The 27299-nt window shown below is 43.9% G+C and overlaps 1 protein-coding gene and 1 long non-coding RNA gene across 6 annotated transcripts in view; one reads left to right on the plus strand and one right to left on the minus strand.

The window, feature by feature from the left end:
* The window catches only part of Pdzd2 (PDZ domain containing 2), a 374195-nt gene that overhangs the window by 292441 nt on the left and 54455 nt on the right, over window positions 1-27299 (plus strand). For all 4 annotated transcript variants that reach the window (XM_005386151.2, XM_005386153.2, XM_013514972.1 and 1 more), the window contains one exon: window positions 21965-22076. In XM_005386151.2, coding sequence (XP_005386208.1) covers window positions 21965-22076 — 112 coding nt within the window. The remainder of the gene's footprint in view (window positions 1-21964; window positions 22077-27299) is intronic.
* LOC106148677 overlaps window positions 3929-27299 on the minus strand; it is a 30004-nt gene continuing 6633 nt past the window's right edge. For both annotated transcript variants that reach the window (XR_001234322.1, XR_001234321.1), the window contains exon 3: window positions 3929-9350. This is a non-coding gene — a long non-coding RNA (uncharacterized LOC106148677). The remainder of the gene's footprint in view (window positions 9351-27299) is intronic.

Below are 27299 nucleotides of genomic sequence, written 5' to 3' on the forward strand. Positions count from 1 at the left end.
CCCCTCCTCCCCTCTTCCCCTCCTCCCCTCCCGTTTGCAGTCTGGACCTTTGCCCCAGTTCAGCACAGAGCCTGGGGCCCCCAGCCGGCTCTATGGAGCCCAGTGCCGCAGTCTCTCAGGCCTGAACATCTCACTTCCTGAGCCCTCTGAGGAAGCCCCAGGCAGCAGTGCGCAGCGCAGCGGCTCTTTGTAGGGTGCTCACAGTCTCCTCGGTTTTTTGCATTTCTTACATCTTGTTCTCTTGCAAAAACTTCTAAGCAAGTATTTAATGTCTGGGAATTTTTATACTAAATGCCACTCTAATAAGTGACCCATTCTAGATATTCAATATATTACATACTATATATTCTACTTAAATTAGAATTTAAACTTACAATTTTTGTAAAAGTGTTTTTATAAACTTACTATCATTTTAAATTTTTGTATAATTTTAATGAGTTTTTCTGATTGCAAAAGTAGCATTTCACTATGTAAATGTTTTTGACCAAGCAAACAAAAAGAAGAAAGAAAACCACAAGGAGGTATATAATCTTACTATTCAGAGATAGCTATCTTTATCATTTTGCTATAACTTTCTAATTGAATTTTTTTTTATTTTTATTTTTAGTACTGGGTGTTGAACCTAGACCCATTCCACTGAGCTATATTCCCAGCTCCTTTTTTAACTGTTTATTTTGAGACAGGGTTTCACTAAGTTGCCTAGCTGGGCTCAAACTAGCAATCCCCCTGCCTCGGCTTTCTAGACTAGTGGATTATAGGTATGTGCCACCATACCCAGCTGAATATTTTTTTCCTTACACCTGTATGCATTTTTAAATAACCTTATGAAAACATGTTTATGAAATGTGCTATGCTGTCAATGATAAAGTCCTGAACATTTCTCTGTGTCTTTTTTTATTTTTTATTTTTTTGGTCTTTTTGAGACAGGATCTCATTATGCAGTTGAGACTGGTTTTGAACTCACTATGTAACCCAGGCTGGCTTCGATCTCATGACAGTCCTCCTTCCTGGGCCTCTCAAGTGCTAGATTGCAGGCACGTGTCACCACGTCTGGCTGCCTGTGTCATTAACGTCTTCTGAAACATGATTTGTAATGGCTAATATTCCACAGCATTGGAAGTGCTATAATTTATGTCACTGATTTATATTGTTACAGGAATACAGTTTTTTTCAAATGATCAGGGATTGTGTCACTAACATCTTTGCCTATATGTCCTATACATATTTTTTACATTTGTTCCACAGTATCTTCTGGAAGAATTGCTAGGTGTTCACCAGAGAGGTGGTACCAGCTTCCACTTGTAACCATGGCCAGTTCCCATCATCGCCCATAACATTATCTTTAAAAAGCTTACCAACTCCTCACACACTGCTTTATGGTTTGTCACTGTGGCTTTTCTGAACGTACTTAAAGTTCTGTCCCACTATGCTTGACTTGGGAAACTGGGCGTTGCCTAGGAGAAGGGGCAGGAGCCAGCAGTATTTCCCCACGAGCGCACCTGTCGCCAGGGCTGTCTTTCTGGGTTTCTCTGTCACGTCACTCCCAGCTGCCATACACAAACCATATGCCCATTATCGTCAGTGAGGAAACTGGAGAAGAGCCCACTCTGCCAGTTTCCCCTCTGCACCCCCGTGCTGCTCCACCCACGGAGGAGAAGGTGCCCGCGCTCCTTGCCTGGCCAGTCTCTGAGGCCTGAACAACTTCACTTCCTGCCCGGTCTCTGGAGCGCTGGTCTCAGCCCAGGAAAATCCGTGCTGACCCAGCTCTCCAGGGGCAGGACGGCGGGTGGCCAGCACGCGGGATCTTCTGGGTGGCACAGTCTCCGGGCTTGCCCTGCTGCGCGTTAGAGAAGAGCTATTCACCGGGGATACAGCTCAGCGGCACAAGCACCTGCCTGGCAAGCACAAGGTCCTGAGTTCAATTCCCGGTACCAAAAAAAAAAAAAAAGCTATTCAGCTGCTTAGTGAAACAAACAAGCAGTTTTTTCTAGTTCTATGTTCACAATTCAAGACTCTTGCTTTATAATTTTTAAAAACTAAAGAACCATTCATATGAAAATCCTGGTACGATTTTAATCCCATTGCAAAGCCCTTGATGCCAAGGCTGGTGGTGCTGGTGTTTAAACCTGCTACCCAGTTCCACTCAGACACTCCCTGTTTGGCACCTGGGCTCTGAGTGCTTCGGTTGGACAAATGTAATATAAATGCTAAGCATCGGCCATGAGTGCTCTTGTGATTTATTCTCCATGGGTGCAATAAACAACAATGAGATTTTTCCTTTCCCAAACCCCATCCATGCTTAGAATAAAACCATATGGAGAATATCAAGTTTGACCAGTAAAAGGAGGAAGGAGAGGGGAATATGAGGACGTAACGCCGTGATCATTTGCAGATTCTCCATTCCCTCAGTGGAACCGGCTCTGGGGATGGGACTCGCTCTGGGGATGGGACTCGCTCCCCACCGCCCACTCCACTGTCCCTGCCACACAGCCAGGAGGAAAGTCCGCAGATTTGGTCTCCAAGTGCAACCCCTCCTCCCCGCTGCCCAGGGTCGTGGCCCACCAGATTGGCTGTCCTTGCTGGAGTCTGTCTTCCCCACCTCATGCTCTCCTCTGCAGTGACAGTATCTTTAATGAGAATCTGGCTGTGTCACTTAAGTGTTCCATGTAATTCAGTGACTCTCAATCACCTTGAGATTAAAACTCCAACTTCTTCCTGTAGAATACAGTTAGCGCTGTGGATCTATGGGTCTGCACCCCCAGATTCCAACCACAGATCTGTGGGCGGGGTGGTAGTAGGGGGTTGACTTGAGCCTTTGCACTGAGCCTCATCCCTAGCTCTTTTTTATTTTTATTTTTTAAATTTTGAGATAGGGTCCAGTAAGTCACTAAATTGCTCAGGCTAGGCTCCAACTTGTGATCCCCCTGCCTCAGCCTCCTAGAGTGGTGAGATTACAGGTGCATGCCACCACACCTGGCCTGAATTGGAAATGTTTAGGGGGGAGATTCATCTGTTCTAATTATGTATAGACTTCTCCTCATTGTCCCCTAAACAACATAGTATAACAACTACTTATATAGCATTTACATGTGATAAGTAATCTAGAGATTATTTAATTTTAAAGTAGATAGGATAAACTGGGCATGGTGGTGCATGCCCATAATCCCAGCACTGGGAAGGCTGAGGCAGGAGGGTATGCAGCGACTTTGATGCCAGCCTGGACTACCTAGTGAGTTCAAAACCAGCCTGAACTATGTAGGGAAACCCTGTCTCAAAAAAGTAAAATAAAATAAAAAATTAAAAAATAAAGTAGATGGAAGGATATGTGCAAATCTTAAGACCTTTAAGGTATTTGAGCATCCATGGATTTGGGTTCCCCACTAATCCCAAGAGACAGCAGTACTGTCCCCCACGACTGGCCGTACTGCCTTTTCTCCTATGAATGTGCTGAGGAGCTCCATGCCCACCCCCACCATGCACACACACACACCTACTCCTTGCTAGCTCCACATTCCCCCTGTGCTCTAGGACTCCCCATACTTTGTGCCTTTGCACCGCTCTTCTTTCTCCCTGGATGGCTCCTACACTTCATCATCCAGTGAGGTCCTTGGCAACCTGGCCCAAATGTTACTCCACCCTAAACACTGTAACCCTTTCCCTACCCCCCCCCCGTTATTTAATGTATACTCTGCACTCACATAGCTCCATGTGATAGTTCTATCCTAGGACTTGGTTTGTTCCCATCAGTTATCTTTTTACTACTCTGTCTTCCTCATTAGACAGAAACATTCTTTTTTTTTTAATTTTTTAAATTTTATTTTAAAGAGAGTAGTACATGAGAAACAAACAAAAAAATAGAACAGTAGCAGCATACCAGTATCACAAACATAAACAAATCAAAGCAAAAACATTCAAAGTGATACAGGGTCTCAAGACAAATTAATACAAATCAACAGTGGTTGTTACATTGCATATTGCTATCCTCAAGTACATTGCTCAATAGACATAAACATTTCAAAGGTGAGCACCACAATGTTGTAAGAACCTCCGTATCCCTAGAACCTAGTACAACACCTGAAATGTAATGAGGGGTTGAAGGTGGGGATGGATTCTCCTATGATCCTCCTGTCATTGCTTAACCACTTCCAACCCTTCCCTTAAAACTTGACTGGTTTTCTCGTGTCCCCGAACCTCTGCCTTCTTTATAGCTCTTGTCCCTTACAGGTGCCTTCCGGCCTCCTCTCCATCTCTGTCCTTCAGAGGCCTTGGGTCACTGTCTCCACTAACAAATAAGATACCTGTGGGACACTGTGGCATTTCTAGGTCTGGCCCTTGGGCCTGGTTGGAGAATGAGGAAGAGCGTTTCTCTTCTGGTCCTCTGGCTGATTGAGAAAGATCATGGAGAGGGGGCACAGCTGAGTGTGCAAGCTTGTAGCAGATGCGAGCCATCCTTGCCCTGCTGTATGCCGAGACCCGCCCCCTCCCAACCCTGGGAAGAGACACTGCATGTTGAAAGCAACAGAGATGGCTTTGCTGTGAGGCATTGTTCCCACAGCCTCCTCCCAGGCTATCTAAGTGCTGCTTTCCTCTCAAAGACTAGAAAAAACCCTGAGTTACCTGTGGCGCTTTTCTCTGCTTGATGTACCTACAGTCATCTCTCCCTAACCTGTAAAGGCCTGCTCCCTGAGCACTTAGCACCTACTGTTCTGTATTTTATTGGCTGCCTATTCTTTGGGAAAGGAAAGAAACATACTAAAGTGTTCAATTTTTGAAGTTAGGTATAGCTCCTTGGGCTGCCTAAGGTATCTAATGAAATACCTTATGGTCAGTATATGGTTTTTGTTTTGTTTTGTTCTGAATCCTAAAGCTGTAGATGGTTCTCAAATGTGGTACCTGACCAACAGCATGAACATCACCTAGGGACTTGTTACAGATACACATCCTAGGGCCCAGCACAGACCTGATGAGTCAGAAACGTACAGGGCAGCGTCCGGCAGTCTGTTTCTGATCAGCCATGCAGGTGATTTGGACTCAGGCTAAGATTTGAGAAATCCTGCTGGAGGTCCCACAAGAAAATGAAAGGCACATGAAGTCATTATGACTGACTACTCAAAAATGTGTGTTCTGTCCCAAGTATACACAGCTACATTTCATCTGAGGAAAAAAGAGATTTTCTTCAGCAGAAAAGATCCATGTTCTAGCCCTGTGAGAGAGCGACTTTTTTAAAAATAAAGAGAAGAGAAAAATTTCAGTATAACAAGGCATGAAGTGATTGGGAGCCTGTCTCCCTTTTTATATTTTTAACAAAACTTTTTTTAAAATGGAAGTAACAGTTGTTTCTACCAAATCTGCAGTTGTCACAGCTCAGCTAGAAAGAGTCTGTTTAGCACATCAATCAGGAGACCTGTATCCGGCTTCCTTTGGCATCAGAGAATCAGTGCTGGTGTTTCTGCAGTCAGGAGTTTGAGAAAGTCTTGGAGGAACTTTGGGTGACTAGGACTGGGAAAGAATAAAAGACTCACTTCTCAAAAGGAAAGAAGAGCAAAGCTGGACCTTGCGGTTCTGTAAGTCTGACGCAGGTGTTTGATTCTTTGTTGCTGGAACAAATGTGGGGATAGGGACCTGACAGTATTCTCAAGGAAAGATGTTAATCCTATAGAAGAAAAAGAGAGAGACTCTTACATTTTATTTGGGTTGAATAACTGAGAAAATAGCCACTCTAACATTTCCAGAAGTGTCTGTACACTGAGGAGTTTTATCACAGCATCCGAAACTATCATTTCTGGTTGATTAAAGCTACTCCTCCATGGGAAATAATTTCTTCTTTCAGCCCATGCTGGATTTTTCTACTGAATGAAACTTAGAACCTTATACAAAAAACAATGGACACCAGGTACCTTAAAAATCTAATTAGTATTAAAATAGGAAGGCATACTCACTGTCTGACTGGAAATCAGACCTTCACAGAGAAAAACACTGGCACAGGGCTCTCTGAGCTTTTTTTAAGGAGTGAATGTCCTTTCCCTACAGCCTCGAGGATAGTGTTAAGGTAGGCTGCTTCAAAGGGCAGCAATAGGCCGTGCTGTGCTCCTCAGAATCCGTCCAAATCGAGGGCTATGGCAGGCTCTGCTTGAGACGCCCATTCCACTCTTCTTTCTGGGCATTCACTTTTACTTGTCTAACTTCAGAGTTTTCTTCCAAGGAATCTCTTGCATGCCCAGCATGAGCTATGCCCTTCCCTGTATTGTCCTCCGTGGCCCTTAACACAGATTTTAACAGTTACTCACTCATGTGATGGTGTACTTAAGAGCATCTTCTTTAGTGAAGGATGCAGGGGAGCAGAGATCATCCAAGTGGCTCATACATCTATCCTGGACACTCACTGCACATGCCATGTGTGTATGAGATGGAGGGATGGTGGACAGGTGAGCGGACAGGTGGATGGCAGACATACTCTCTTACTTTCCCGGAGTGTCCCCTGCTTTCCTGTCATGATGAAGTTTGATCGGTTTCCATTACTGTCATTGTCCCCGCATGTCTCGAGTTTGAAATGGGCAATGGTACATTATAGGTGCTTATTGTTTGTGTCCTGAAACTAGAAAACCTATCTGCTTTTCCATTCTGGGAATTTCAAGGATATCAATGGGATAAAGATTATTTTTCCAACTCTAACAGTGAGAAAACACAGTACATACCATCCCTTAAAATAGGATGCTTATGGTAGCACCTCTTTAATAAATAAGTAGATTTTTTTGGGTTAAGGGTAAAGCAAGCCAATATAAAAGCAATAACACAGGATTAAAGACCTCAGTGGGAGCTGGCAAAGTACCAAGTGGAGCACAGGCAAAAAGACTTGACAAAAAAGGCACCAAGGAAAAGATCCCTGAGCTACAAGAATCGAGGATGTGGATTCTGGTAAATAGGACCATAAGGCTTCTCAGCTCCAAGCAACTTTAGGGACTAGCTGGTCTAAACGTAGCACTTTATCCACTAGCAATTCCTGATGGGAGAGAAGACCGCTGAGCTCTGCTGATAACAAACTTGTTTCCCTAGAAGAGTCACTGTACAGCTCCAGGGAATTATGAGGGAAAGCAGCCAAGAGCCAGGGAGAAAAGGTGGAGGCACTGAGAAAAGAGTTTACAAAAACTGCAAAGGGCATCAGTGTGCTCACACATGTGTAAATGTGTGCGGTGCTTGCTCCCTCTGTCTGGTGCATGGCAGGAAGCCAGGGCTCAAGCTGATGTCCCATCTCCAGTGCGTCTGGAGAGGCCTACCTGGCAGGTCTGTGTGGGACAAGGCCCGGGAGGCTGTGTTGTCAGAGCATGTGACTCTGATGCTCACTCAGATTGTAAAACATCAAAGTGGCAGGGCCCCTAGCAGCTTCCTGGTAGGGGCTGGGTGAAGCCCTGAGGTCTCTGTGTGCATGGCTTTGAGATAAAGGGAGGTTAGTTACCCCACTGCCTCCTTCTTTTCTGCAGTTTGGGGAGCTAGCAAATGAGGACAAAGGGTTCGTGGTGCTCATGGGAGGTTTGGAAGACAGATCCTTCAGGGCAGGACATGCTGGAACGTGGGGTGCTCGCCTTTCGAGGCAGCCCCTGCAGCTTGATACAGAGACTGGTGCTATGGATGCAGAAACCATTATTCCCAGCACCAGGCTGATCCACAGCTTCCCAGGTTGTACATTTTGCTCCACGGTGCCCTGCAATGTGAACTACAGGTAGGTCTCAGTCCACTGCACTGTGCCTTAGCAGCTCCTTGGTCTGTGCAGGACAGACAGAGAAGCTGCATGAAACTCAGTGCAATATGCAGAACTGCCAGAGCGAGATAAGGAAGAAAAGACTGCGGTTATTGCTGGTCTAAGAAAATAAGATTTAAATTTGGGGGTGGTTTGATTTGGCTTAGTTTCATACTTAAAGAGATGAAGTGATTAGTTAAATGCATGAGAGAAAGATAATTATTTGGCCAGAATGAATTGCCTGGAAAACTGCTGATGTTTGAATTAGGCTTATTCCTGTGGCACATTTTCAGGGACCTGTTCCAACTTGCTACCCGGCGCTGTGCTACATTTTCATCCATGCAGTTTGCAGTTCCCAAGGAAGCAGATAACTTGTGTGATGTGCATAGAAAAGCAAATATTTTATTCCACTCAGAGCCTCATAGTGCAGGGGTCTCCCACGTGGAGCGGGCACACCCAGAGGGGAAGTCAGGTGGTCCCTGGGAGTATGGGAAGAAGATACTAGAACTTGTACAGATTTACCTTGTTTTTAGATTGCTTTGTGTTATATAGTGCAGGAGGACATTAGCCAAAGAGTGTAGATTTATAATTTATGAATCTGTGTTGGGAGCCATCGATGGCTTCCCAGTCTACAAAGGCTGACATCATAGCAGGGAGCCTTTGGAAATCCAGTTAAAGAAACCTGTCCATAGGCAATCAACTTTCGTTTCCCTTTTGGATTTGAAAAATTCCTTCAAATTTTTGTGAAAATGAAATATGTACTTCTGTAGTACATAACAGTTTCTCTGCCCTCGAATTAATTTCTTTCATGAAAATAATACTGTAGAAGTCATACGGCAACCTGATCACTTCAGGTCAATTGCTTCCTGTCTTTATGCACTCCAGTCCAGTTTTCCAAAGATGCCTTTCAGCTCTTCCCCTTTCTACACTTTCCTCTTATTAATGCCACTCCTATTTTCTTAATTTAAGCCTCCATGTCCCTTGGGGTCTGAATCTGTGTACACACATTGAAACGTAAAGTGGAATATACTAAGACTAAAGGACAGTAGCAGTTCAAAAATGAAACTGAAGGCAGGTATGGTGACGCACACCTATAATACCTGGGAGGATGAGGCAGGAGGATCACAGTGAATGCGAGACCAGCCTAAACATAGCAAGACTCTGTCTCAAAAAAACAAAAAAAGAAGAATGAGACAAAAAATTTCTTCAACCATGGACAAAATGATGGCAATAAATACAGAGGGGAGCAGCATAACATGACTATCTTGTGCACCATATATCAGAGCATAACTTTCTTGATGAGCTTCAGGAAGCCTTTAAAGTACTAAAACCCTTGAGATGTCTGTTTTCTGAGGCTGCCAGTGAAGGTAATGGTGATGCAGAGTCAGAATCTTATGTGAAGATAAACAGCAGCGTCCCCTTTGTTTGCATTCCAGCTGTTGTGCTATGGTTCAGGCCAATGATAGAATTACCTTTGACAGCGCATAGTTGCATTCGGTTAATGTGTTTCAGTGCCTAGGGGAGAAACACACCTCACTTGAGGACCTCCTGAGCCCTGGATGATTTGGAGTTTCTTGATGTTCTTCTCCTTCTTGCCACATCTTATGCTCTGAGCCTGGGAAATCAAAACACAGCAAAATATAAGGGGTCAGAAGTTCCCCTGTGGAATCCAGGGCAGAAATTTCTCAAAGAAACACAGCATTGTAAGACCAATAAAATTCTCCCTACCCCACCCCCTGGCGTTTCTGTTTGCTTGCTTAGCTTTTTGTTTGCTGCTTGCCTGCTAGTTTTTGCTTGCCTAGCCTTTTATGTAAGTAGTACTTTACCTCTCTAGATAACATTTGCAAGAAAACAAGGCCGTGGTCTTTTCTGTTATTCCTGCACTTGAAATTCCCTCCCTTCCTAGACGCTCAAGCTTCTAAAGCCTCTCACTCCTCAGAGACCTTTCCGATTACCCGAACCTTCCCCCTTCTACTTTATCTGATTGTCAACTTTGTTTCTCACTTTGACACTTAAAACCAGAAAATCAGTTCCTGATTTATAAATGGGCAGATGTTTATAAAATTTTATTGATAAAGTTCATGGTTGAATATATGAATGTATTTCCCCTGGAATCTATTTACTTAGTAAATATTTGGGAATTCTCTTTTAAGCTAAGCGTAGCAAATAGGCGGCCTGCATGTCACCAGCCCACCTTTCCTCTTCAGCTCCTGGGGCAAACATGTCTAGTTCTCCCTAACGCTCTGCCCACCAATACCACATACAACCACAGAAGTTTATAATCAGCCCTGCGGGTGCACGCAGCCAAGCCACAATGTGAGTCACCCCGGCTTCCAACCAGCTTGGTACCTCTGTCCACATGCTGAGCACCTTGAGGGCACTTTCTTCCTCTCTCCCAGTAGTTACTGTACCCCGAAACAAACTTCTGTTATTTCCGTATTTTTCATATTCCCCTCTCCTGTATAATAAATCTTTAGAAGCCACAGGTTGTGGCTCCACAGGTTGATGAGGGGATCTGATTGTTCTCCAGGGACCAGGAAGGGCTCAGTGGATCATGGGGTTGTATTTCATACCTCACAGGATTTCCCGTGGGGCCCCCACCAAAATGGGTGACATTCTAGGGCAGAAAAATAACATGCATAGTAATCCATCCCCCAAAAAGGAAATATTAAGAGCTGTTCAAAGATACAAAAAGTCTACTAAGTGCAAATGGTCACCCTGTGCTTTTTGGTCAAGAATAAGGAATTGTAACCCCTTTTATGAGGAAGGGGATGCGTCAGTGGCTTTTCTCTTGAGTGATGGACTCTGAGCTTCTGTGCTATGGTTGCTCGTGTGTTGGGGCGGAGACAGGCAGGACGCAGGAGGAAAGGTGGATGTGGAGGCCTCTGCCAAGCCCAACGGAGAAAGAACGAGAGCCTGCGCCAAAGCAGAGGGGCTGTGAGGGTACGGTGGTGGGAGTGCTGGTCAGGGGGAGGAGGGGACAGAGCCTGACTGCCAGTTCAGGGGCTGAGTTCTAGCAGCAAAGATTCCGTAATGGTGAAGGAGAAGGAGGAAGATTATCCTCCCCTTTTTTGTTTTGTTTTATTTTCCTGGAACACTGATTCTAAGCAATATCTTTGGAATGGGGTTCTGTTTACCCACGAACCTTCCAGCCTCCTGTCATTGACTCCTCACTTGTGGTCCCTCTCCTCACAGGTTTCCAGGAGCCTGGAGCCCTCAGGTGATCTACACTCACCCCCTGAGGGCTCCGCACAATTCCCTGTCCCCTAAGAGGTTCCTACCCCTCCTTCCTTCTCCTCAGACCGGTTTCTCTCCCTTTACCACCACCAGGACCCACACAGAAGACCTGGGAGCAAACCCTCGTCATTCCTCCCAAACTGTATGTTTGTTATCAAGCCTCCTGATTTAAAGTCGATTTAAATGACATCCACTAATCTAGTAAAACCTAGTCCAGCATGTGAATTTTTAAAAGAGAACCCCTGTTATTTCCAATGACTCTCTTATTAGTATCATTTAAAAATGAAATGTAAAGATAAAATCAGGCAGCCGGATGACAAGGATGTTTTGGAAGGAAATACCATGATGGATCAGTAAGCCTTACGGCTTCCGTAAGATGTCTCCTCTTGTCAGTTCCTCCCCTTCAACTTGCTAAGTTATGTTTTCTAAAAATGCTCCTGTTTCTTGGCAGTGGCCCTGGGTGGGGAGCTGGGTGGGGCTGGTGCAAACCATTCCTATGAACGAGTTATCAGCAACTAGAAAGGCCAAGTCAGGCTTTGCCGGCCAAATAGTCTGTTACTCAACTCTGCCTTTGTAGTTCCAAAGCAGACATAGGCAGTAAGAAAACTAGTGAGCAAGGCTGTGTCCCAGGAGAGCTTTACAAAGCAAGTGTCAGGCCAGGTTGGCCCCTGGGCAGAAGTGTGCAGAGCCTCGTGTGGGTGGTCATTGGTAAGCCTAGGACAGCCTCTCTGGGGGCTTTCTTGTGAGGCATATGTTCTTAGAAATACATAGATCAAGCAGCAGGAACTCAGTAGCACTCCTAGAAATAAATAATTCCTCATACAGCTCCTGTTGCTCTCAAAGGCAGCAGAAGGCCTTAAGGTCCTGCCTAGAACCTAACAGCGAACCCAAATGGAACTGTGAGGGTGCCTTCCTCTTACTCCCTACCTCAAACCTGTATAAATGGTGTGCCCAGTTTGGTGAATCTGTTTCTGCAGCAAAGGCCAGTTAAGAGTAGGAAACTTGCTCTAACAGATTTGTATAGGAAAATGTCTGTGTGGGGGCTAGGGATATAGCTCAGTGGCATAAGCGCCTGCCTGGCAAGTGTAAGGTCGTGGGTTCAATTCTCTGTATAGAAAAAAAAAAAAAAAAGGAAAAATGTCTGTGTGGAATATCGTATGTGAACTGGGTTTGAGTCAGCTATTGAGCTGGGGTACCACTGTCAAATCATTCTTACCTCCCTGTTTGCCTCTTTTATAGTGTGTGTGTGTGTGTGTGTGTGTGCACATGCACAAGCGCTTGTATACATGTAAGTACATGTGGTAGAGACTGAAGCCAGGGTCTCCTGCCTGCTAGGCATGTACTCTACCGCTGAGCTACACCCTCAGCCCATGCTTTTTTTTATACAGCAGTTTCACTTCTTTTTTGTGTGTCTTAAGATTTTCCTGTACACACATGCATATGCTCCTGTTTGCACACACTCCCACCCCCACACCCTGATTTTTATCATTCTGCGGTTTAGGGTAAAGCATATCACAGTCCTGCTCCCAGTGATGTGTCAGTGTGGGTGAACCCGGCAGCCAGTTTATGCTGAGACGTGATCCATGGGTTTTCATTCCATAGCCAACCCACAAACCCAAAGACGATTCCCAAGCTCCCAAATTTTCTTATCTCCTGGGTTATGGGGACATAGCAAGAGTGAGAGAGCCCTGCTTCCCTGAGGATGTCTGAACTTGCAGTTGCTTGGCTTGAAATCTATATCAAGGAAGGGCATACACAGGTTCCCCTCTGACATCCTGTTACATTCAAAGAACTGAGTGTCCCTAAAGGACACTGTCCTCTCTTCAGGAAAAACAACAAACCCACCATGAGAGGGTCAAATAGGAGCCAGTGACTGACCGCATTCCTAAGGCCTTCAAGGTGATTTCTTTACCTCAACTTTCTAAGCAAACAGGAGAGCTGCTTCATTTGTAGGTATAAAAATCATCTAGATAACCACCAACATCTGAATGGCACCTTAAGCCCATTCAGATTGGGGATGATGAATGGGAGGAAGCTGGAAGCAGGCTCAGATAGAACAAGGGCTATCTTATTTCATCTGCAAAGCCACAGCCAGGGCATCTCAGCGGATGCGGCCCCAGCTCCTCCCCCAGCTGCATCTGCCGATCTCTGATCTACATGCACAGGGCCTGCGTGTACCAGAGCACGCCGCAGGTCAGCGGGTCTTCCTTTCCAGCTTTACTGTTTTCCTCTTCAGTCCTGAGTTACTGTCACTGCGGGAGAGCAATAGGCCCAGTGTAGTGGTAGATTTGTGTTTTAATTTCTGCACGCAAATTGCGGGCTTCTTGCCACTTTTGCTAATTTATTATTATTCTAATTCTCTCCCTGAATGGTTACTCATTTCCAGCCCTGGCCTCTCTGATGGACATCTGGTTCCCTTTGGGTCACTCAAACATCTGCCCCAGAGATTTAGAAAATGAGCTTCCTTTGGCAGCCTAAAAATAATCTTAGTGTGACTGAAGCATTAAAGGGAAATCAACACGCTTACTGTCCCATGGACACTGACGGGGGATGAGCCAACAAAGCTTCCTGCGGATTTGGAGCTGGGTATCTTCTGTCACATCTGCAGATTTTTGTTAAGTGCTGGGAACCTTTAAAACATAATGTGAACTGGGTGCAGCCAGTCCTCCCAAAGTTTTCCTTGGGACTAGATATGCTTGTGCAGTGGAAGTAGTTGGAGATAAAAGTCATGCTTTGCATGGTTTGTTTGTAAGGCCTCGGAAGCTAGCTGAGAAAGACAGATGCTGCTGAGGAGTTAAACATCAGATTAGTCACAGTATATTCAAGGAGCGCTCATAAATGCTTTGAAAGCAGTTACGGAACGTTTCTAACTACTGGACTTTTAGCTTGAACCCAGGAGCCTGTCTCCTGGGAAATGACCGTTTGCTCCCCACTTCTAGAAAACTAAACTATGCCAGAAGCTAAACCTCAGTCCCTGTGGTGTTTCTCATCCAAAAGCACAGCTTTTCAGAGGCTCTGCAATAAGATAAAATGTCAACATAATAATGATAATCGAGTAAATGCCAACAAATATAAATCCCCTAGCAAGCCTTAACCCAAAGATGTTAAAATCTGAAGTAATTAGCATTCAATCTTTAGTTTCCTTGACCTTTTTTTTTTTTTTTAAATAAAAGCATTTAATGGCCCCCCTTGATCTCTTCTACATCTTATTTGCTGCATCAGAGCTTATGTGATTCTTGATACGGCTGCTCGAACGTCACTGTGTTCTTTAGCATCTGCAACCTGGCTGTTTCCACTGGAACTAGTATGGTTTCTTAGAGCTTCAGGAAAGCTGAATTTATTCAACAGCAAGTCTCTCTCTCATGCTTTACTTTTCAGAGACTTAGAGTAAATGGACCACAGTGGAATCAAAACTGTAGCCCTCCATTCTGGCCACTTACAAGCCAAACCATAACCACTAGACAGTTAGTTGTACCAGGCAAAATTTTATGCCTGGAACATGATTCAGTTTTTCCAAAGATAATGTTAAAAATTGTAAAGAAAAAAAAAAAAAAAAGAAGTCTGAAATTTTACACTGCAGTAAGTCCCCAACTTACAAACAAGTCCCATTCCAAGAGAACGTCTGTAAGTGAGATTTGTTAGTAATCTAACAAAGTGAGTCTTATAGAGTATACCTGTGAGTCTTATGCAGTAACCTGTGAAAGCTCACACGCGTATTTTCATAAGTCAGGCACTTCCTGCGTAGTTTCAAGTGTCATTGGGCAGAAAAATATGAGGTTCCTGGGTTAGAGACAAATGACTTTATTACTCGTGGCACGTCAGCTGGATGTTAGCTTTTTCTAGTCTCTGTTTAGACTTCAATCCCAGTTTGGAACTTTGTTCAGATCATTTCCATTGGCCCCCACGTCCTGCCACATGGCACAGAGGGGGTCAGGCGGACGACTCGAAATAGATGTGCATTACAGATGAGAAAATCAGCACAGGCAACGTTAGCCTCATCATGGGATGTGAGCAAGTCTCACTATCCTCTACTCCACGGAGAGGCACGTTATCTTCCTTATCCTGACTGGACAGTAAACAAACTTACGCATTCCTCCTGGGAGACTACCCCCAAGTTTCAAGGCTGCTCTCTCTGTGAACACCTTGGAAAAGATAAGTAACCCGGGGGGCAAGCAGCCAATGCCTCTGTTCACAAACCATACAGAAATGTAAGAGACCCCTGGAGAATCATCTCCCGACTGGCAATAGCAGAGATACTCAGTAATATCAAGTACAGGTGATGAAAATACTCTCAGCTTCTCTTAAAGATGCCAGTTAGTCTGTGACAGCTGTCAGTGGTTCATGACCATGAACTTATATTCAATTGGCAAAAGTCTTCTTCCCTTCTGGACTTGCCTTTTTCACTTTGAGACAACAGAATGAGCTTCTGTGGATTGTGCCTGGGATGGAGCTTCTATATTCTCTCTGAAGCAGGCATTTTCCATTTCTACTGCCTCTTGGCATAGAGTTGTGGAGACTGAAGAAAGCAATGTCTCTTTTCCTCCATTTCCTCAACTGGGAAAACACCCGCCACAGATTCATGAACCAGACCTGCTATTGACGGTTCCGTAGCCCGTGCCCCTAATGAGCTAGTAGAGGCTAATACCTCTGCCACCTGCATCTTGAGATTCATCTTTTCCTCAGGTTTAAATGCTCCAAGGGTCAAGTAGCATTACTTTCTGCTACATATTTTGGGTCAGTAATTGGATATGCTGCTGGTGTTTTATATCCTTCCTCTTTAGGGAAGACTCACTTGAATTTCTTTTTCACCTGCTGTTTCAATTGGTTCTTTTTCATCTTGCACAGCCCTGCTTGCAGAATCTGGATGCCTTTTTTCTTTAAACTTCTTCTGTTCTTTTTTCTGACGCAAACCTTTTTTGTAAAATACTAATCTAGATTCTATCATATGGGGTCCATAATTACAGAAGAGACAAAATCAAAGAGTATTTAATAAAGTATCTGTTGTTCAAGTGCATGTTGACCATCACCACCAGCTTGAAATTAGCTGATTCCCCCAGAAGTTACCCCCCAGTCAACCACCGTCCGGTTCTAGCCTGTAGACATCCTGCTGGCTCCTCTGGTATTTCTCCCGCTTGGATTTTTCTAATTTCACACATTTCTCAGGTCTTCTTCCATCAGGGTAACAAAAGTAACTGTTTCATTTGAAAATTTACTCAGGATTTTTTTTTCTCTTCTGATCTTCCTCACCCCTCACCTTTAAATCTGTCTACACTGCAGATCTGTCTTGGTACAGCTCTCTTACATCTTCTTACTAAAACCCTTCATCTGCAGTTTAAAAATCACATCTCTCATTTTTTTCTTTGGATCTGGGCTCCTATTCCTTCTCTCTGGTTTCGCTTCTGTTCCTCTGTGCTGAGGATCAAGCCCAGGACCTTGTGCATGCTAGGTAAGTGCTCCACCACTGAGCCACTGGACTACACCCCAGCCCTCAGTTAAATTCCTTCAGTCCCAGTCACCCTGCTAGTCTAGGAATGGCTAAGTGTTTCCTCACTCTTGGGATGCTGACTTTTAGTCAGGAACTAACATGTCCCTTGTCCTTATACATCCCCCTATCCTAGGCTTCAGCATCCCAGCTCCCCTTTGTATCTGTGCATTCCAAGATCTCATTTTGTCTTCTCAGGAAATCTCTTCCTTCAATCATCCTATATTCTTTCATTTTCTCTTTTTCCACTGCTCCTATTCTGATCTTAAGACTACAGAATGTTTTCAAGTCCTCCTCGGTGCTGTGCACAAACTTGACCTGTACAGACTAAGTACTCAAAACCACCTCCTTAGCTGTTAGGTGTGCAGTAATTTTATGGAGATTTTCTTTCATCTTTGATCTAAGAAGATGGTGTATTCTCTTTGCATTCCCGTTGGTTTAAATTCACTCATGAATTAATCTGCTACCTTTCCATAGGTATGAAGGTGAAATGCAGATTTCTGCAGACTGGTGCTAGAGTAATGGTTCGTGTAGTCATTCAATCCAAAGGCATCCTGAGACCTACCTACTGGCGAGAAAGCTTGAGACTTGTGTTGTGTCTTTATTTCAACTAAACCTTCCCTATACCTCTATAATATACATTAAGTATTCTACTATTATTCCCAAATCCATTCTTTCTGAGTCTTCATTGTAACCCTAGTAGATAATTACAAGGTAATTTGATCCCTTTAAAAGTAAATACTATTGTCACAACTTATCTAAGAGATACCCTAGTGATGGATTCTTCTCCATCTTTCTAGTTGTCCATCTAGGTAAACTCTAGGCAATATAAACTCTAGGTAATATAAGTAAAGCATACATTATTTGTATGTTTGTAAGTATAGTGGCATTAAAAAGCCTTATAGTTACCACTGCCAGGTCAAAGAGCATTTACATTTGTCATTTAACTAATACTGCCGTAAGCTTTAGGAGCAAAAGTGGAGAGTACTTGTTTTCCCACATTTTCAGGAATATGGATGTTTGAATCGTACTTGTTTCCTATTCCCCTAAAGTGTTTTAAAAAATAAAGTTAAAGTGAGTACTTTCGTTTCCATTTCATATAATGAAGGAATTGTCTCAGGCAATGGGGAATTACGCTCTACTCTGTGTACACTGTTGTTTGTTTTATTTTGTGGAGCTGGCAGTCGGACCCAGGAAGAATTGCTCGGCATGCCAGGCCAGCGCTCCACCACCGAGCCACACCCGGGCCTGCACACACTTTATGTGCTTGTACTTCATACTTCGGGTGAAACAAGTTTCCATAATTGGTGGTAAAAATAAGCATGCTAAAGAGAGAGCAGCAGGATGTTAATACATCTCCCATATTTTACCTGGTGAGCCATATCCCGTTAGACACTGGGAAGCTCCCATTTCCCCATTCTCCGTCTCCGGAGTGAACTTCAGGGTAGGTAAGAACTGGGGAAATTGTAGCTCAGTCCTGCATCTCCTTTGGATGCTGATATCGTTTGACCCAGAGCTTTGCTGAATTCTAGAGTCCCAGGCCCTGTGCTGCTCCTGTAATCGTGGGCCTTTGTCTTCTTTAGTCGCTCTGGAATAATTCTGACATATGCAAAAGTTGTCTAGACCATTCCTACTCCCTAGAAATTTCCCTCAAAATCAGGCACACCTGCCTCAGTCGCTTTGAACTTTCTGGTACCTACCCTCCAAGCTGAACTTCGTGTCCATTCCAGAGTCCGCTGTTGGAAACTCCTGGACTTTGGGGGTTCTCTGAGCAGACCAGGTTGCTGTTCAGCTTTCTCTGATCCCCAAATCAGATCTGTTGTCACACATTTGACTGCTTACTGGCTTCCAGAATTTTATTGGTGTTGTCTTCCCATTCTCTTTGTCCTTGTGGGACTCTCTTCCTTCCTTCCTTCCTTCCTTCCTTCCTTCCTTCCTTCCTTCCTTCCTATCTCTTTTTCTTCTTCCCTCTCCTATCTTGCTAGTATGTTTTCAAGAAGGTAATTTGCTGTCATTAATCAGAAAGCTATATAATTTTAATTCTTAAATGCAGACAAGGACATTGAAGCTCAAAGAATTTGACTAATGTGACAAAATTGATAACAATGTGATATAATAAAGATTTGTGCCCAGGCAGCCAGATTCTTAACACCATCTTTCCCATACAAACACAAATGTGACCATCTTTTCTAAAATTATAGAACAAATTAAGTTCATGAATCAAGGTATCACTGTATATATTTGCTGTGATAATGAAATGGAAGAAATACTCCATATTGACTATCCATATCATTCATTTAATTACGAAGCACCTTTGGGTGGGAGGGGTATATTCTAGTAATCCATGAAGCCGGAAGTCAGGATACGCACCACATGGACATGTACCAAGTCAGGATATAGAGGGTCCAGTTGCAGCCTTGTCTGTACTGAGTTGAAATGTCCCAGGCAGGCCACTGTCCTTCTCAGCTACTCCTGTAAACACTTATATCACAGAATTTCTCTGCTTTTGCAAAAATCTGAGACTCTGCCAGGAAAATAGAGGGAAAAGTGAAAGGAAGCTACACCATAAATCTAGAAACAGAGGCTGGGCTGATTTCCCTCCCTTGATAAGAGCATTGCGGACAGGTATAATAAAGCACTATGTCCGGTCCCCAGGTAATAAACCACCACTGGCCACCATGTAACAAACTGCTCACCCATGGGCACCAAAGGAGGGAATGGCTTGCAAGCTGAGGGCTGCCTCTCCCTGAAGGTGCAGAGCGTGGGCCAGGTGGTATAACCAAAGAACATGAGGACTAACTCTGTCTCCAGTGATCGCCGTTTGCAGTCTAGAGACAGGTTCTTTCCGTGAAGGTTTTACCAAGGGTTCTCTGAGGATTACTCCTATTTGTATGTCACCTCATTGCATGTGGCCCAGACCTCTAGCCCATCTCAAAGCTGGCTGTTTTTCACTGTCAGGATTTGGGGTTGGGAAAGACATTTCTCTAGAGAATATCTAAACTAATCCTCAGGATTCTGTTCCTGCTTGTTTTTCATAACTTAAAGCTGGACACCTGCCAGCCCCTGACATTGTAATATGAATACAGCAAACTCACTATCTTTGTTTTCTACATCAGGATTAATTTATTTTCCCTGATTCCTTTTCCTCAACTTTGCCTCTGTCTCCTCAATCTCAGACCTTTTATTCCTCCTCCTTATCTGCAAAGATACTTGAGCTTAAGAAAGGAGACGAAATCTTCCCAACCATATATTATACAAAAAATTTATATATAAGTAATTACCTCAGAAAAGGGAAGTCACATGGGAGATTAATTTCTTACTTTATACATTTTTACACACTGAATTCAATATATAAGTTTATTGTTAAAGTCAGGTGGGATTTTCTACATTATGATTAAATAATTTTTAGATGACTAGTAAGTGTCAAAAATATCTTATATGTCTTTTTTAAAGTTTGTACATGTTCTTCAGCATAAATCTTATTTTGGCTTTTTTCCCTGGTAGTGAGAATTGAACCCAGGGCTTTCACACTGAGCTACATCCCACCCCTTTGTATTTTTTTTCATTTTGAGAAAAGGTCCAGGTTAAGTCATCCAGGCTAGGTTCAAACTTTGAATCCTCCTGCCTCGGTCTCTCAATTGTACCACCACATCTAGGTGAATTTTATGTATTTTAATATGACACTTTTTTTTATTCTCCAGAACTGGAAAGGAAAATAAAATTTCAAATAAAAAATGTATTATTTGATGCATGCAATAAGTTTGATAAATGTAAATTTATCCGCCCACCCCCAAAATTTTTTTGTCTTTTTGAGACAGGGTTTCACTATGCAGTTCAGGCTAGCCTTGAATTCACGCTGTAGACCAGGATATCCTCAAACTCACTGAAATCCTCCTGCCTCAGCCTCTTGAGTGCTGGGATTATAGGCGTGGGCCACCACTGCTCCCCCAAAGAATTTTAATAAACACTCTCACATACACATCTCCTTTTCCAATCTGTACTTGTGGTTTTTTGCATGTTTGACCCTTGTAGGCTGCAGAAGCCAAGGAGCCTTGGGATGAACCACTCCTCCTCACCTCTTGGTTGTAACACAGAAGCTAGGGGGTTATTGATCCTGGGAGGTGTTTAGTCAGTGCTCAGGAGGGTAGCGCATGGAGTGTGAGTCAGACAGACTAAACCATCATGTGACACACAGGGATGTTTTGATCAGTGACAAACTACATGTGTGACAGTGGCCTCATCAGACTATAATACAGCTGAAAACTTCTTGTCACCTAGGGGCACCACAGCGCAATGTGTTTCTCATGGGTGTAGTGACGCTGTGCCATGGGTTGTGTAAAAATATGGCATAGGAGGGTAAAAGGATTGAAAAAGATCAAGATATGTTATATGCATGTACCAGTTCCCTAAAACCAACAGTGCTATTCTGAATTACAAACATGCAGAAATAAAGAAGGCACACATAATGTGTAGTACACTATACCTGACATAAATTGCTGTTTCTGGGTTGGGGATATAGCTCAGTGGCACAAGCCCCCACCTGGCAAGTGCAAGGTCCTGAGTTCAATTCCCAGTAAAAAAATTACTGTTACTGGTTTACATATTTATATTACGCTTTTTGTCATTATTTTAAATTGTACTTCTTATTAAAAATAAATGCTTAATGTTTAAAAAATGTGCCAGGCTATGTCAGCAGCAACCTCCTAGGCTTGTGGTTACCATCTCCTTCTCTCTCTCTCCTCTTTCCCTCTCTCTCTCTCCTCTCTCTCCCACTCCCCTTTTCTGTCTCTTATTTTTTGAGACCAGTTCTCACTATGTAGATCAGGCTGCCCTGGAAATCACTATGTAGCCCAGGCTGGTCTAGAACTCATAGTGATCCTCCTGCCTCAGCCTCCCTAGTGCTATAGGACTATAGGCATGCACCACCATGCCCAGCTACCATATTTCTTAATCATTATCTGGACACCATGCTAAGTGACTGACATATGTCACGCCAGCTAGGTTTGTACACACTGCCATTTGCACAGCATATGACCAAATCCTTTAATACCACTTTTCTCAGAATAGATCCCCATCCTTAAGTAACGCATACCCATAGTTATTTGACTGCCACACAATCAGAGTTTATATTTTAGGAACCTTAAAATTGGGTTTGAATTTCTGACATAATATTGGTGGCAAGTTGGATTTTTGAAAAAGCACTGACCCCCAAGCCCAGTCACCCAGGCTTTGCCACTGACTCCCCTGGGTGACCTTGATTGATGACGAAGTTCCTTTAACGGGGAATGAAAGACGAAACTGCCTCGAGGCCCTTGCTGGCTGGAAACCTCCGGTTCTGTGCCAGGTGGGGAGGTGTGTGCTGAAGGCTGGGCTTTGGTCTGTGAACCTTTCTCTCACGTGACGCGGGAACCGCTGCTCCTTGGGCCTCACTGAGATAACGTCTCGGAGGAGCAGCGTCACTCCCCACAGGACTAGCCGGTCCCATCAGCTCTGTGCTCACTGCCTTGCAGATGCCTGGGACCGAGGAGCCCCAAGATGTGTGCGGCCCTGAGGAACCCAAAGGGAGCCCGCAAAGTCCCAAACAGGCCAGCAGTAAAATGAAGCTCAAGAGTCGTCTTTCGGGTAAGTGGGAGCTCTGCATGCTCAGCACCGCTGGCGGCCGCTGGCGGCCACAGGCTCCCAGCCTCGGGCTGGGAGATGCCGTCTAGCAGGATGAGCCCTTTTTCTCCCCTGAAGCCTCAAAAATGGTTTTCCTTCAAGGATGCCTGCTCCTGGGAGAACAGCTCCGCTTAGCCCAGCTGCCCCTGTGAATGTCTTTATGTGAGTCAGACGTCACCAAGTGAATGTCAGCATCTCGGTGTGTCTGTAGTGCAATGTGAATCCCCCATACGCTTGGTTCATTTGTTTCAGTAGGACATCACGTGACCGTCAGCAAGGGTCATCCCCGATGGCCCATCTCCCAGCTAGCACACTTGCCCCAAGACTGAGCCAGCGGAAGGAGTGGCAAAGGGCCACTCATCTAATGGATTCTGTGTTCTGTATTTCTAGGGCATTTCCCTAGAGCAGAGGTGGTGAACCTGTAGCACACATGCCACAGCTGACTGTTCATTCACTGAAAGCTCCAAAAGGTTCGCCATCACTGAGGACTGCCCCGCCTGTGCCTGAGAGAAACCTGAGGGAAACTCAGGCTCTGTGCAGGAAACGCGCTATGGCTTTCATGAGGCCCAGGCACGCTGCCTTCGTGGTTCCTTTCTTCCATGAAGAATAAAAATTGAATTTTATGTCTGTGTTCATATAACGATACAGGCTGTATTTTTTAATGTATTCATTACTGTTTCTTTTTTTTTTTTTTTTTTTTTTTTTTGAGACAGAGTCTCACTATGCAGGCTGGCCTTGAGCTTACTTTGTAGCACAGGTTGGCCTCAAACTCGCAACGATCCTCCTGCCTCAGCCTCCCGAGTGCTGGGATTACAAGCATGCGCCACCACACCCAGTTTTCATTACTGTTTCATTCAGGGGTTTTCTGCATTAAAAAAATTAACCCCTGGGGGCCAGGAAAGAAAGAAATTTCTGTGGGTCCCCAGAAGTGGCATGGGGTCCCAGCATAGGGAAGAAGTATCTGGGATGGAAGCAAAGGGCTTTGAAACACAGCAGAACCAGGTTGACCCCTCGGCTCTTAAGTTCTGTTCTGCCTTTCGGTTATTTAACCTCCTAAATCTCTGCTTCTTTACCTGAAGAAATGGAAATAATGTCTTAAAGGTTGGGTATATTTTTAATGCCCATAAAGGCATCTAATATAATGCACAGTATGTTAACATCCAAAGAACTCATTTCCCCCTCCACCACCCAAATCAGTGGAGAGGGTAGTAGCTATGCTGCCAGCCAACGTCTCCCTCCCTCACAGCCCCGCCCCCCACTGAGTTTATTCTCAGGTAAGATGGTGGGTACAGGGCCATAAAAGATAACACTTTGTAAACCCAACGAACAGAATGAATTGTTTTTTCAATTGTAACTCAGAACGATGAGGCAGTGAGTGCTACCTGTGGACAGGTATGAAGACAAAGATTTGTGACAGAAAGAAATGGTGACTAGAGGTACATGGAGATGCTGTGAGGACTCACCTGGAGACAGTGACCAGCACCACTTCAGCGCTCAGGAGCTGAGAGGCACACCTGTAGATCCCACGTGGGGGGGGGGGGCGGTCACAAGGGCGCAGAGGAGCCCTGAGGTCAGCTGTCTTTGCAGAGTTTATCAGCGCCTGTAAACCAGTTCTCGGGATTGCTCACAGGGCTCTGAGGAAACACGGGGACCTTTGAAACCAGTGCAGTCACATTCCTCATTTTATGGATGAAATGTGAAAAGTTACGGGGATCCCAAAGGTCTCTGAGTCCAAGCCAGGAGAAGCATCTGCCTCCCAGACAGAGTTCTCCTCCCCATACTTTGGCTTCCTGGGGATCATGAAAAGCATTCTGTTCCCAGTCTTGAGCTTTCTAGATTCAGATTCGGGGTGAGGGTGCAGCTGAGGCACCGTCCACATGTATGATTTTCTAATTTTGTCCACACTCTTAGTTTCAAGCAAGCAGCACGTTACATGAGTTATAAATCCGGGACTGGCCGCAGTTTGCCACAAAGGGATGACACCTTCCCTTCCTGTGTCCTTCCCAGGACATCCAGGGTGACATCCAAGGCTGTGACAAGGAAATGTAGAATAAGGGGTAGCACATGTGGATGGGCTATAGCCGTGCTGGGTTCCTTCCTCCTCCACTTTGGGCGGGGCGGATGCCCTGCGGCAAGTGACTTCTCTGGGCCCCAGCTCCCTCGTGTGTAAAGTGGGATCATAATGTTCACTGGTCCCAGCAAGAGGGCCTTCTAAGTGCCACGCCTCGTTGGAAGAGGGGATGGCGAGAATGTGTGTGGCACCGCCTCTCAGGGGTGTGGGCCACTACTCACCTCGTGGTGGCCGCCACTGTGACTACATTTTTGGCCTAACATGTTCAGCATCATTATTTTCATTTTCATTCTTGCCTCTTTCCCTGAGAGGGGAACACATTTGAATGGGCTCAGGCAGGACGGCCTTCTCAAGAACTTGTCCCAGCGGGAAGCACCAGGTGCCCGGTGTCCGCCACAACGAGCCACACACACGAGGTACAAAGTCTGGAAGTCTCCTGGGTTGTGGTGCTCAAGAGAGACCCTCAGGAGGTGAAGGGGACAGGGACACTGCCAGGATTCAGTGGGATAGAAGAGGGGAGACCAGCGGTCTAGGTGGGGGACAGAATGCATGAGAGATTTTGGGGGCAGCAGGCACCAAAGTGGTTAGAGAAGTTTTTCACAGCTGCTTTTTTTTCTCTCCTCAGCCATTTGAAAGATCCAGCGTAATCTGTCAGCAGTAGTGACTCAATCTGCCAGAGGTTGGCAGAGTTATTAAGGGAAAGGACACAGAATCTTGGGGTGGGAAAAGAAGTTGCAGGCGAAGTTGGGCAAAGCATGATTTTTAAATGCCCCAGTTTTGGAAAGGAGGGAGAGGAGGACAAATCCTTTCCTTTGACAATCATCAGGATATAGCGAATTCATAAACCAGCAGTGGAAGATAAGACCACAAAAATAATCAGGAGGCATATTAAAGAGCTTAAGGAATTGGGCCTTGCTTCAGTGCTGTGAAATATGTTCATTCTAAAGATTCACATGCAGGAGATTTTAATGTGATCAGCTCCTAATTTGTCCTGTAAACATGGGTGTTTATTGAATATTTTCTTTAAATGGGTCATCCTCATGCTCACATATCAGTGTATTATCTGCGGGTGCTTCCGTATGTGGTTTCTTTCTTGTTGATGACAAATCCTTCCCTGTCAGCTCAGAAGGAATTTTCTTCTAATAAATCTTTCTCAGATGAGTAAGCATGCCAAGAGAGATTAATTTGGTCATGAATTATTAAGTCATGAGTTATTAAAGAGTATCTGGAAAGAAGTTCCAGCCATTTCTACTAGGGCTTTGCCCAGTCTGGCTCCCAAGTGACTAAAAAAACATTGTCTGTCATCTTACTGATCATTTTTCTGACATTCTAACCCCAGTTTTCCTTGCTTAGTGTCTCCTTTTTTGCTAGCAGGATTCCCCTTTAACTTTGGTACTTTTGACTTACCTATTTTAATCCCTTAGTTTTGTAATCTTTTTAAATACAAATTTTTCCTGGGTTACAAAGGAATTTCACATTTTGAAAACCTGCTTCACAAAGTTAATACTTATCTTTTGAAAAGCCAAGCCTTTAGTGATAGCCATTGTAACTATATATAGCCCTCTTCTAACTTTTCATTGCTGTGAGAAATCCATCAATATATTCTTTTTAAAAGTACAGAATTATCTTGTTTTATTCCATGAAAAACTTTTAGAGAAATTTTTAAGTAGATTAAAATTTTTGGTCATCAGTGAATTATCAAGGAGAACTTGATATTCCAAAGAATCTGTATTTATATAGAAATTTTCAAGCAAAGGTAGATATTTTCAAGCAAAGGTAGATATTATAGATATTTATAACACATATATAAAATATAGTGTTTAATATAAGCATTATAGTGTGATTATAGCTATATTCACATGTAATTGATCCATGACTTAAGATTAAAGTCCTTTAAATTATTTTCAAATACTATATAATATAAATTAGGTATTGATAAAGGTATCTTTAAAAATTATTACTACCAAGAAAAAACAGGACGCAAAAGTATTCACCATTAAGTTTAAAAAGTGATATTTATTCAGGTACTACATAATGATATTTCAGTCAAAAATAGGCCACATATAAAACTATGATCCCATATAATTTTCACCTAGTGATGTCATGACCAACTTAATCTGTGTGAGTACCCTCTGTGATGCTAACACAACCACGAAATTGCCTAACAACACATTTCTCAAAACATATCCCTGTTGTTAAGCTCTGCATGACTGCATTGTATGATGTTAAATCCATCAAATTTTGTTCATCAAAAACGACCATTAAGAAAGTAAAGTGGTAAGACACAGACAGGGAGAAGGTATTTATAACACTTAGCTCCCACAAAGGATTGGTAATCTAAGATATTACAAATAAATAAAAACTCCTATGATTCATCAAGAAAATGACAACTCTAATAAAAGAATGGGCAAGAGACTTGAACGGACATTTTACAAAAGAAAAACAGCCAATGAATATGTCAAAAGAAATGTCATCAGGGGAAGGCAAGTTAAAAATCATAGTGAGATCCTATCCCATGCTCACCAGGATAGCTAGCATGAAAGACTGGCATTGCTGAGCATGATGAGGATGTGGAGAAGGATGCTGTGGAGACACTGTCAGCAAAGGTAAAAAGATGCCTGTGTGCAGCACCTCCGTGCCTAGGTATTTCCAGCAGAAATGATGTGTGGATAAGAAGATTCAGTAACAGTGCATTCTACAGCCCACAAGCTATATTTGCATGGCCTACAAGCTAGAAATGCTTTCCACAATTTCAGAGGTTATCAAAAGAGGAGGAGGCAAAACACAAAAAAAACCAAAAACAAAAAAACAAGGGGCTGGGGATTTAGCTCAGCAGCACAGCGCCTGCCTGGCAAGTGCAAGGTCATGAGTTTGATTCCCGGTACCGGAAAAAAACCAAAACCAAAAAAAAGAGGAGGAGGAAGAGAAGAAAAAGGAGTAAAAGGGCAGGGAAGAGAAGAAAATAGAAGAGGAGACAAAGACCATTCATGGCCCACAAAGCTGAAAACATGTGAAGAAAGTTTGCAAGGGTGGACAGTCACTCCATGCTACAGCACTTGCTAGCATGTGTGAGACCCGAGGTTTGATCCCCAATACACCACATCTGCTGCCTTCAT

Source organism: Chinchilla lanigera, unplaced genomic scaffold, assembly GCF_000276665.1.
Source record: "Chinchilla lanigera isolate Chin_1 unplaced genomic scaffold, ChiLan1.0 scaffold00025, whole genome shotgun sequence".
Taxonomy (NCBI): domain Eukaryota; kingdom Metazoa; phylum Chordata; class Mammalia; order Rodentia; family Chinchillidae; genus Chinchilla; species Chinchilla lanigera.